This window comes from Amborella trichopoda, chromosome 3 (genome assembly GCF_054954075.1).
Source record: "Amborella trichopoda isolate Santa Cruz 75 chromosome 3, AtrichopodaSantaCruz75HAP2 v2.0, whole genome shotgun sequence".
Taxonomy (NCBI): Eukaryota; Viridiplantae; Streptophyta; class Magnoliopsida; order Amborellales; family Amborellaceae; genus Amborella; species Amborella trichopoda.
The window spans coordinates 61,578,051-61,590,199 of record NC_142338.1 but is presented as its reverse complement, the minus strand read 5'-3'; the positions used below and the strand labels follow the sequence as shown (position 1 = coordinate 61,590,199).

The window sequence follows — 12,149 nt, the reverse complement described above, 5'->3', positions numbered from 1 at the left end:
ATCTACGTTTATGAAATTAAAACTCCAAAATTATGCATATCGAGCCGATCATTTAATATTGGGAAAAGTTTATATCAGGTTGCAACCTTACACAGATGCACCTCAAAAATCTATCGGAAATAGTGTTTTAATGTTGAAAACCCTCTAATCGATCATCTCGACATCGAGATGTGTGAATATGAAAAAAAGAGTTTTGAGTCTAAAAAATAGTGCATCTTGCAATACATTATCTAGACCGCCCATTTTCAAGATTTTCATATATTCATAAATCTACTTGATTTTAACCACTTTTGAAATTTAAAATTTTCTAATTAGGTATGAAAATAGATTCAAGATAATACTAAGTATTTTTACAACAAAATTACATATTATAATAAAATTTTAAGTGCACCTTAATTGGATTGTTTAAGGTTGCAACCTTATAGAAACCGCACCTTTTAATATTTGAAATTCTTGAAAAAATTGGTTCAGATAATATGTTATAAGATGCAATAGTTTTAAGACCTAATATATATATCAAAGTTGAGATGATCAAATGGAAGGTTTTCCAACATCGATAGAATTTTTTCCAATGGGTTATGAGGCATGCCTTAATTGTACAATATAAGGTTCGCAACGTATATAAACTCTTTCCTTCCATAAAATTGTTTGTTTTTGACACAAAAGTTCATAGTCACCCTTAATTCACCGATGTGATGATGCGTGGCTAAAGGGTAACACTCCTGGAAAACTTGCCCGAGAGTTTATTCTCTACAAAGAAATGACGCATTGGCCATTAATTCGAGCTGCCGGGGTCACCATTGTGTCAAAAAGGTGACGCTTTGATGCCTAAGATAGATGGTGATCGTAACCATCTTGTACCAAACGTAAATAATCGATATTGCATATTTTTCATATTTACACTTGGACAAGATATTTATTTAAATCCACAATACCCCAATATTCACCATTTGTGGTTTGTATAAAGCTGAGAATGGTTTGTATAAAGCCAAAACTCTAAACAATCAAAGTGGCACACCTTCACATAGCGCCAACATATGTTGTTTGAGTAACAAAAATCTTATGAGGCCTGAAAGTCTTTTTTCATCTCTAATTATAGAATTTAAAAATTCAAAAATATTTATATATCGTGCAAACTCGTAAACACTTGAAAATTATAGATAATACATTACAAGATACACATTTTCAAGACTTCGAGATGATCAAATTATAGGTTTTTCAACATCGAAACAACCTTTTCTAGGGAATTTTTGAAGTGCACCTTATTTTAATTTAATTGTTTTGGGCCTCACCCTTATATAAACTTTGTCTTAAAATAAAAGCACATGAAAGAGGTATCATCACTGTCCTCTTCGTAGAAGGTAACATTATCATTTTTCCTCTCCTACAAGTGGAAGGAGAAGTGCAAAATATACAAACTCTTTTTAGCCATTAGAGAGGGAGGAGCAAAAACACAAACTCTTAGTCATTAGACTCTCTCTCTCTCTGGAACCATAAGAGAGAGAGAGAGAGAGAGGAGTACAAAAATACAACCTCCAGGCATTAGTGTCTCTCTCTCTCACACATCATAGCTCTTCCCATATTCGACCAGTGATCCTAAGCTTGAGCTCTTTTCTATCACCACCAGAGAAGTAGAGAGCCAAGCTCCTTTGCAAAATGAGGCCATCATGACTGTCCCTCACCTTTCGATGTCCATCTCTAATGCTTCTCGGCACCCCTTGCCACGTGAGCTTTCGACCATTGCCTCCAACCTCGAGGCAATAGCTGAACTTTCGGGCCTCACTCTCCTCACCCATGAACCTAACAAATGCCATGTATACAGCCTCACCACCGAGCCTGAATGCTTCGAAGTGGAGGCAAAAGTAGTGGCCAAAGCAGTGGAAAAGCTGCAAAATTGTGCATCACAGTGTGTCATTGTTATAAGAATGAAATTACTGAACCTTTCAGTCTAAGCAGTATCCTAGCTGTAATACCCAAAGAAATCCAATAGTTTTTTCGTATAAAAAAGTAGAGAAAGAAGAGTTTTTCTCTATCCTCCCTAAATGAAGAACAACAATGGCTATTAATATGGCCAAACCACCTCAAAAAATCATTGAGGTGGCTAAGTCAACCAATTTATCAACAAAGTGACTATGTTAGAAAAGCCATTTCACTCAAGTACCTCATACTACTTAGTTAAAATTTACCTAGCATGCCTCTATTCTAGATTTGGAATCATGAAGTAGGAAATTATTTTATTAATTTTGCCTCATTTAAGTGGCTCATGCTGAATGACACAAACCCCCTTACATGCTTTGGGTTATCCGAAACGTTTTTTTTTCCATTAAAATCTCATGTTGCATATTAGGAACTTGGAGCAAGCAAGGGTATTTATGTTATTTGAGTTTAAGCAGCCAAAACAAAATGACAAAACTACTACCACTCGTTTTAGGTTCCAAACCTGGAAAATGTGTTTCTTCATTAAAACCTCTTGTTTCGGGTAAGGAATCTGGAAAAGCAAGAGCATTTGGTAATTTGGCATCATTTGTGTTCTGGGCTAAATTACCAGAACACTCCCACCTGTTCAAAATACCAAACCCATTACCAGAACACTCCCACCTGTTCAAAATACCAAACCCTGAACATAAGCTTCAGGTAATTTTTACCAATATACTAGAGGTACTTGATGATCATATTAAAGCAATCACTTTGTTCATAAAATGGTTGATCTGATGACATGGTGATTTTTTGAAGTGGTATGAACAATTTTAATGATATTTTCCCATAAAGAAAAAACAGTAAAAAAATAAGAGTTCTGTGCATGTATGTGTGTATGTGTGTGTGTGTGTGAGAGAGAGAGAACGCTTACAGTTAAAGTCCACGACACATTATCAACTGCACAGGGATCCTTTTTGACGTAGCGGTGGTTGAAGGTGCACTCAGTCTGAAGGTCCACCTTGTGGACCTCCCTCAAATGAGCAACCAAAGTTGGGACATCCCCTGTGACAGGGCAATCCGAGCCAGGGTGTGGGCAACTATAGGGCCTAAACACACACTGATCCTCATGCTTCAGCTTGGTGTAATATGGAAACATTTCTTCACACCCCAACCTATGATAAGCACAAGGCAAGTGGAGAGAGACAGCTAACTTCTCCAAAGCAAGGCACCTTATGTTACCGATCTCTTTTCTACAAATTGGGCACTTGTTGTTCACTTTGGCTTTACAGTCGAAGCAAATGGTATGGCCACTTGGACACTGAAATTTGAGATTTGGAAGGAAAAGATTAGCAGGGTCCTTCGAAATGTACCCATATGTGAAGATACGTGACAATTACTCAACTTTGGAAGATCCATGGGCTCATGTGCACACCCGTACACGTGTGTGGACATGGACTGCTTGCTTACAAGTACAAACCAAACTAATACAACTCTCTCTCTCTCTCTCTCTCTCTCTCATTCTCTCTCTCTCGCATACACACACAAAATTGATAAATCACGACTCACACAACTCCCCTTCTCTCTGTTTCTTCAAATTGAAGGTATGACTAGGAGTGCTCACACAATCCTCTCTCTCACACACACAATAAACATCTGAGCTCACACACTCCCCTCCCTCTCCCAACCTCTTTCTCGATTAACATCATTAAGTCACACAAATTCTGCCCATTCCCCCTCTCTCTCTCTCATTTTCATGCTATTGTGTGACATGTGCACATATGCATGATGCAAGAGTGAACATATGGGCCCACAGGTGAGAGACTTGCAAACCTGCTGAATTGGTGGATACATCGAACTGCTGCATACAGGGCACTCCAAGAGTCCATCTATATCACTGTTAGGCAATACAATAGGCTTCCTTCCATTTAATATCTTGGATGGAACCACACAAGGCTGATCATTTCCGGATACCAGAGAAGAATCTGCATCACCTGGAAGTGATCTGGGATCATCCATATGCATATAACGACGAGAGTTTAAAACACATATGCTGGTCTTCTTCTGATTTCTTCCTGATTTAAGACACGTCATGTGTAGAAAAGACGCATGCTGAATAGCCCCTCCCCTCTATTCCTTTTCTGAAGAATTGAAGTCATGGCAGCTACCAAACTCCCAAGACCTGGAGTGCAAAGCCAACACAAACCATCAGAGACTTCGAAAATGTGAAATGCAGACCTTGAATAATGAACTATTTCATGTGCCAACTTTCAACAGGTAAAACTAATGAGTTTTACAAACAACAACTATCAAAAACTTTAATACAGTTATATATATCAGTATCAGTGAGAATAGCCAAAAACAGTCAAATATTTATTCAACATAACTAGACTATATATATATATATATATATATATGGGAAAAGTTTATATAAGGTTGCAACCTTAAAATGTAGAATCAGAGATGCACCTCAAAAATCTATTGGAAATATTGTTTTAATGTAGAAAAAGCCCTCTAATCAATCATCTCGACATCGAGATCTATGAATATGAAAAAAAAAAAGTTTTGAATCTCAGAAATAGTGCATCTTGCAACACATTATCTAGACCGTCAATTTTCAAGATTTTCATATATTTATAGATCTACTTGATTTTAACCAATTTTGGAATTTGAAATTTTATAATTAGGTATGAAAATAGATTTTAAGATAATACTAAGATTTTTTTACAACAAGATTACATGTTATAATAAAATTTTAAGGTGTGCCTTAATTGGACTGGTTAGGGTTGCAACCTTATAGGAACCACACCAGATATATATATATATATATATATATATATATATATATATATTTGGAAGAGATTACAAATGCCTATGGGGGAAAATGAATAGTATTTTCGCCCATAAGCTCGGCGCTGTCCGATTTTTTCTGACGACATGGATTAAAGATGGAAATTGACCAAAATCTTATCAAAATGTACACACGGTAAATTTCCAACGCCGTAAATTTACGGCGTTTTAGACCAAAATATAAACTGACCAATTAACATAGGCCGTCCATTTTGATAAGATGTTTAGATCTAGGCCTTAGAAGGATTATTTCTTTTCCAATTTTTTTAGATGGCTTTATTATCATTAGATGATCAATGTTAAAAAAGAAAAAAATGATTTTCAGTTTGTAAAGGCTAAGATCTTGAAATTGACCAAATGAATGGTCTAGATTCGTTATTGGAGGGGACTCATTTTGACCATATCTAGAGTTCAAATTGAACCTCTTTTTTTATTGATTATTGAGAAGCAGTATTGAGAAGAAGAGAGTGTGTGCAAAATTTTGGGTCATACAAAAACTACAAACATGGTTTACTAGAAGTGTGGTTGCATTATACCATAATACAACCGTTGCATCAGATCACTACTATATATATATATATATACACTCACACACACACACACATATAGGGAAAGGATCCTGTCAGCTCGTGCTAAAGTATCAACCAACGACCCAGATTGAATCTACGCCCGATCCAATGGTCACGACCTCATTTCGTATTTGAATTTTCATTTTTTTTTCTATAAATCCAGACCACTTGAAATTTTGAGCGTCTATTTTTCAAAAATAGGAGACTCTAATAAAAATATATAAAAAAAAAATTCACAAAATATAACTTGATCCATTTATATTTTGCGATTTTTTTTAATATTTTTATTAGGTGCGCCTTGATGAGAATAACGAACACTTAAAATTTCAAGTGAATTTGATTTGTAGAAAAAAAAATGAAATTTTAAATACGAAATGAGGTCATAACCCTCAAATCAGCTCTGATTCAATCTGGGCCGTTGGCTGACACTGTAGCAATGGGCTGACAAGATCCTATCCCATATTATATATAGATATATATATGCCAAATTACGTTGGCAAGTAAGTATGAATGTTTCGGGCACATGGACACAAGATTAACTGAATAACGACTGCAGACATCAGTTATGCCACACTAGAGTCTTCCACAGGCTCTAACTTCATGTATATAGTCAACTGTTTACCTTATCCGAAGTCTTAACTCTTACCATCTTCCATTAAACAAAGATCAGCACAAAAAACCAAACTGGTTTATCTCTATGCCAGATCAACTGAAACTGAGATTCAGATACTGACCTCTAAATGCAAAGATTTCTTGAGCAAGCTTCTTCATCATTACAGGAATTTCAAGCTCATTTTCACATTGCGTAATAAATGCTGATTCCTTGGCTAAAGAGAAGAGTTCTTAATGAGGTGTTGTTTATTACGAGATCTCCCACTATCTCAATAAGTATCCTACAGGCAGGGAGTGCTGCTTTCAGTAATAACCATCTACACCAGTATCTCCCACAATTGTAGTAGTGTGTTGCCAACCACGACAAAAATTTCATTTATTTTCCACCAAATTTCCTATTAAAAATTTAGTTTAAGCTACATTCAGTTTGGATGACCATGACCAAATCACATAAATCGTTGTGTTTTTTTACTCTTTTTTTGAAGGTTCCTTATGTTGTTAATCTTCATTGGTAATAATGTTACAAGCCTAGCTTTCGCAAAAAAAAAAAAATGTTACAAGCCTCTATCCACGAGATAAAGTTACATCATGCCAATAGACAGAAGTCATAAACAGATGAAAACTTAGAAAACAATGAGGTCATCTATAGCAGAATAGCATATACCAGCCATGTCGTGTATGTCAATGAAATTGTGTTAGGTGAATGTAATCTCAGCAAAACAGACCTTACAAACAGATTCATATGATCAATCGTGAGATTAGCACCTGACTCACACCAAAAAAAATGACAATAAAATAGAAGGAAAAATATCGAGAGATCTGTCCAAACAACCCTTTGTATCTTCTGGGAATTCTGAAGAGCCACATACCATACATCATGGAAGACACTCAATGCTTTGAATCTGGAATGGTTATCCTTTGTTTCTTTTTTTCCGTCCTTGTATTTTAGCAGGATATTTGTTAGGACTCTTCAATTACAAATTTGACTGTAATCCAACAGTAAATTTAAAGACCAAGAAAATTTGGATTTCAAAAGGGAATGAATCTCGTTTCTACTAAATCTAAACAGGGGAACAAGAATGTCATTTTTAATAACAAGCTAGTTATTTTGTATAAAATGTAATATTATCAAAGTCCACTCTGTGTGACACATATAAACATAATCTACTTTCTAATGGACATAACAACAGAAAAATTGATGCCATTGACAATACAATTTACAAGGATAAAAATTCACCAGGATAGCAACAAAACAATAACAAGATAATGAGATAATTTTTATATACTAAGGATTGAAATGCACGATGATTTTACCAACCGGATGAAATTCATTTTCAACTAACTACTCTAGAAATAACTAATGCCAATAAACCTTACTCTTTAAGCAAAAACAAGATTAAGCTTAGAAATGCCACCAAATATCTGAGACTCCACTCTTAAGAGTACCCAAATAAAGTATTCAATCAATACAAAGTCAGGAAACAGAAAAAGAAGATACCCTACACTTTCTTTTATTGGTAAAAAAAATCCTCTACATGTTTCCTTAAAAAGCAACAAGAAAAATATATTACGATTGGTATGGTGTGAGTAATGATTATGACCTTGTATTTTATCACCGTCCAATTAATTGGTTCGATCATGATCGCGAGAAATCAGGAGCATACATTTATTATATATATTGTATGATGGGCCAACTCCCCTCCATCACTGTCCAACCCATTGATGGGATGGTGATAACATCATGGTCATGGTGTTATGATGACCATATGAATCATACATAATTACCTTTGAGCACTGAGCTACCACATTATGCACCATAAAAAATTTAAATACAGCACTAGTTACCTTTTCACAGGTAATAAAAATACTCACAATTAGTATATGTTATACAATTAGAAATGATATAGAATAAATAATGATTCTAGGAAACAGGGAAAAATGCCAAAAGACCCAAGTTTTCTTGGTCGATGAATTTACATGAAAAGAAAATCACTATAAAACATTCACAAACATCTTGTGCACGAAATTAATTACTATATTTCCCTGTGTACACAGTTTGCACACCGCCGTGTAGTTATTGGTCCAAAACAAATTATGGGTATATTACGTTTCTTTTATTTTATGAAGGGGGTGGTTTTTTTGACCAAGGATTGGATAAAATACCATAGCCACCATCTATTATGCATCAATAAATCATAGAAGGAAAAAAAGAATAAAACGAGTTTAAAACAAAAGGATAACAATGCAGCAATGGAATGAAAAAATCCCAAACAATAACCATAAATGATAGACAGAACAACAGAAAAACCCAATAAAGCTAAATTAATTCTATTTACCTTCTCAAAATCATTAAGCAAAGCTACCATCTTTCAAATATAAAACCAGAGTTTTAAAAAAAAAGATGGAAAAAAGCAAAAACCAGAGACCACATTACATTTAGATTGGGCACACATCCCAGATTAAGCTTTTTATCCCCTCAAATATATAAAAAAATAAAACCGATTAAATTCAAGGACAATTTATCAGAGAACAGAAGAAAAACATAAAATAACATATAAAAGTACAAAAAACTGGTACAAAAAATTAGCAGCCCCAAATCACTAAATCACACACTACAATGACCTTTTGGTATCAACACATGATCATAAACTAAATATCAATAAAAAAAATACAAAGAATGAAAAATAACAACAAAAAATGCAGGTAACAAAAATTCCCTAAGGAAACGGGGGGTCGAGAAAATACCAGAAAAACAAATGGGTCTGCCGCAAATTGCTGGAGGTGCCTATACGGAAAGGGCCATGGCGAAAAATGCAGAGAACAAGGAAAACAAGGTCCAAAATTGAAGTTTTAGAAAAAGAAAAGCTTGGTTAGAAAGTAAAAAAAATGCCCAATGATGGCACGAAAGTTGTAGGGCACAGCATATAAAGCGGTCAAAACGCGGATGAGATGCACCGGCATTTAAAGCGCTGAGAGGGGTTGCTTGGGTTGTCTTCACACACGCTTGAGCGTTTTAGTACTTGTGCAAGTGAGATCTTAGGAGAGAGAAAGTGTTTTAGAGAGAGAGAGGGAGCGTATGTTCGTGCTGTTTTCTCCACCATTTCTTGTAGACAGAGAAAGTGGATAGCAAGTGGGCGTGTGTTTTGGAGAGAGAAAGTGTTTTAGAGAGAGGGAGGGTCTGTTCGTGTTGTTTTCTCCTCCATTTCTTGTAGACAGAGAGAAAGTGGATATCAAGTGGGTGTGTGGTTTGGAGAGAGAAAGTGTTTAAGAGAAAGAAATTGGGTGTGTTGTTTTCTTCTCAGTTTGATTTAGAGAGAGAGTGAGTGAGTGGGTGTGTCTGTAAAGTAGGAGCGTGTTGTTTTCTTCTCAATTTTACTTTAGAGAGAGAATGTGGTTGTTTCCTTCTCAATTTTACAAAATATTTTGAAAGAGCGGAATGTATAACTTATGATGGATAATACTCTCTCTGTCGTGTTTCTCTCTCATTAAAATTGAGTCTTTTTTTTCTCTCTCATCAAAACCTGACCATTGTAGAATAGTGGGGAGGTGGGCCATTGCCTTGGTCATCCTCCCATGGGAAGAAAGGACCGCCGACACCTTTAGAGTAATTCGGGTTTATACAAAGTCTTATTTGTAGGGATAAGATCCAAGTTCCATACTATGCATTTTAGTTGGCAGTTATAAATTTGTTGTATTTTTAATGATAAGAAAATATATATAATGGGACTATTTACTTTTGATACAAAAAAAAGTCCCAATCGTTATTATCCTAAAATTGAGTTGATAAAGATGTATAATTGATTAGGTACAAAGTTCAAATACAATTTCTCAAATGTTGTGTCTATTAGATTTCACATTGAATGCTAAACATGATTGTAACTTTCTGATATTAAAAAATATAAAAAAAATTATACAGGGATGCAAACTTATAATGTAAAACTACGGATGCACCTCAAAAATCCATCGGAAAATGTAGTTTTAATGTTGAAAAACCATTTGATTGGTCATCTCGACATCAAGATGTATGACTATGAAAAATAAAAAAAATTTAAGTCTCATAAATAGTACATTTTACAACATATTATCTACGTCGTCTACTTTCAAGTTTTCATATATTTATAGATCTACTTGATTTTAACCATTTTTTAAATTTAAAATTTTATAATTAGATATAAAAATGGATTGTGAGATAATCCTAAGAACATTTTACATCAAAATTATATATCATCGTAAAATTTGAAGGTGTACCTTACCTCTACAGCTACGGATGCATCCATATGCCAACTGCACCCTAAAAGTAAACGGTCGTATAGTATACAATCCCTTAAATAATATAAAAAATTGATAGATTTTTTAGATAGTAGTAAATATATAGGTAAATTATCACAAATATATCTTAATTTTTGACAATTAAAATAATAATAATAATAATAATAACTTCAACTTTTATGAACATCGTCGACTCCCTTTTTCCTCAGTTTTGGCATTTAAAATACTTCAAGTTATCACGGCATTTAAAATTCCGTATAAAATGGGGTAGGTATTACGGTACTTAAAGTATCGTAATGCTAGGGCTTCACAATAATATGACTATGTGATGGCTATTTTGATAAAAAAGTTTGTCAAAAAAAGGGTGTGGATAAGGTTTATGAAAGTTTAAGGTTTTTTTTCAATTAAGCAAAAAATAAAAGTATATTTTCGATAATTTTTCAAATAGATATTGTTTAATTAAAGGGTTGCATATAATGAGATTATTTACAAGGATGTCACATTCATCATTTACCGTTTGTTTCGAAATCAGGTGATTCGGGATGTATCATTGATTGAATACAAACACACTGACATTTATTGTATTTCACATCTAATAGCTAAAAAATAATTGTGATCTCTTTGCACAAAAAATAAATAGTCTCATAGTATTCAATCCTTACTTAAAATAGACGTTATGGATTACTCCATTGATATTTCTATAAATAAAGTTACAGCTTTATATAAAGTTTTACCTTTTAGAAAAAATAATAGTAAAATAAACTTTAATTAAAAGTAGCCAACCAAATTAGAAATAAAGTGGCTATTTTAATTAAGAAAAAAGTTTACAGTGCACCTTAAAAAATTCTACTTTGATGTCAGAAAACTATTTAATTGATCATCTTGAAATCAATATGTATGGATACATAAAAGAAAAAGATATTGAGTTCCAAAAAGTAATACATCTTGCAACACATTATCTAGGCCGTTCACTTTCAAGATTTTCATAATTTTATAGATGTGTTTGATTTGAACCATTTTTAGAGTTTAAAACTTTATGATTAGATATAAAAATAAGTTATTTTGCTAGTCTAAGACTCTTCAATACTAAAATTGTAGCTTATTACAAAGTTTAGAGGTGCGCCTTACAATAATTGTTTAATGTTATATACTATGAGGCTATTTATCTTTGTTACAAAGGGGTCTCACTTACTCTTAGCCACTATATGTCAAATTGGATGCTTGGGGCGTGTTATAAAATTCAAAAAATATCTATTTGAAGTTTGAGTCTAATCAATGACACTCACAATTACCCGATTTGAAATTGGACAAACGATAATGATTCTGACCTCCCTATAGCAAAAGGAAAGAGTTTTTTTGTACACTTCTCAGTAAGGAAATAGTTTATGTAAGGTTGCAACCTTAAAATGTAGAATTAAGGTGCATCTCAAAAATCTATTATAAAATATTGTTTTGGTGTTGGAAATAAAATGTAGAATTAAGGTGCATCTCAAAAATCCATTATAAAATGTTGTTTTGGTGTTGAAAAACCCTTTAATTGATCATTTCGACATTGAGATTTATGAACATGAAAAGAAAAAAAGATTTTCAGTGTTTAAAAAAAGAAACCATTTAATTGATCATCTGGACCATCCATTTTAATATTTTCAAATGTTTATAGATCTACTCATTTAGACCATTTTTTGGGTTCAAGATATTATAATTAAAGTTAAAAATAGATTATCACGCCACATGAATAAAAATATACCAAAATTATATTTTTATGACAAAATTTATCGGTGCGCCTTAATTTGATTGTTTAAGATTGCAACCGTATACAAACCACCCTCTTTCATTAATTAAATTATTTTACATAAATACCACATCAACCACTTTCTTAAAAATGTCCAAGATGTCCTCCAGACAATAAATCTGACCCAGCAAAGATCTTTTGAT

The 12,149-nt window shown here is 33.6% G+C and overlaps 1 protein-coding gene across 5 annotated transcripts; it reads right to left on the bottom strand.

The window, feature by feature from the left end:
• Positions 1-1,247: 1,247 nt before the first annotated feature.
• Positions 1,248-8,880, bottom strand: LOC18421606 (E3 ubiquitin-protein ligase DIS1). Of its 5 annotated transcripts, none has more exons than XM_020676668.2 (5): positions 8,691-8,880; positions 6,815-6,931; positions 3,748-4,096; positions 2,849-3,235; positions 1,248-1,886 (listed from the first exon to the last, which is right to left on the bottom strand). In XM_020676668.2, exons 3-5 carry the CDS (start codon positions 4,006-4,008, stop codon positions 1,566-1,568), a joined length of 969 nt encoding a protein of 322 aa, XP_020532327.1. In that variant the 5' UTR covers positions 4,009-4,096; positions 6,815-6,931; positions 8,691-8,880; the 3' UTR covers positions 1,248-1,565. The 5 variants fall into 5 exon arrangements, with proteins under 5 accessions (XP_020532327.1, XP_088718207.1, XP_020517123.1 ...); XM_088862081.1 differs by having other exon boundaries at positions 6,815-6,882; XM_020661464.2 differs by lacking the exon at positions 6,815-6,931 and having other exon boundaries at positions 7,547-8,880.
• Positions 8,881-12,149: the final 3,269 nt, after the last annotated feature.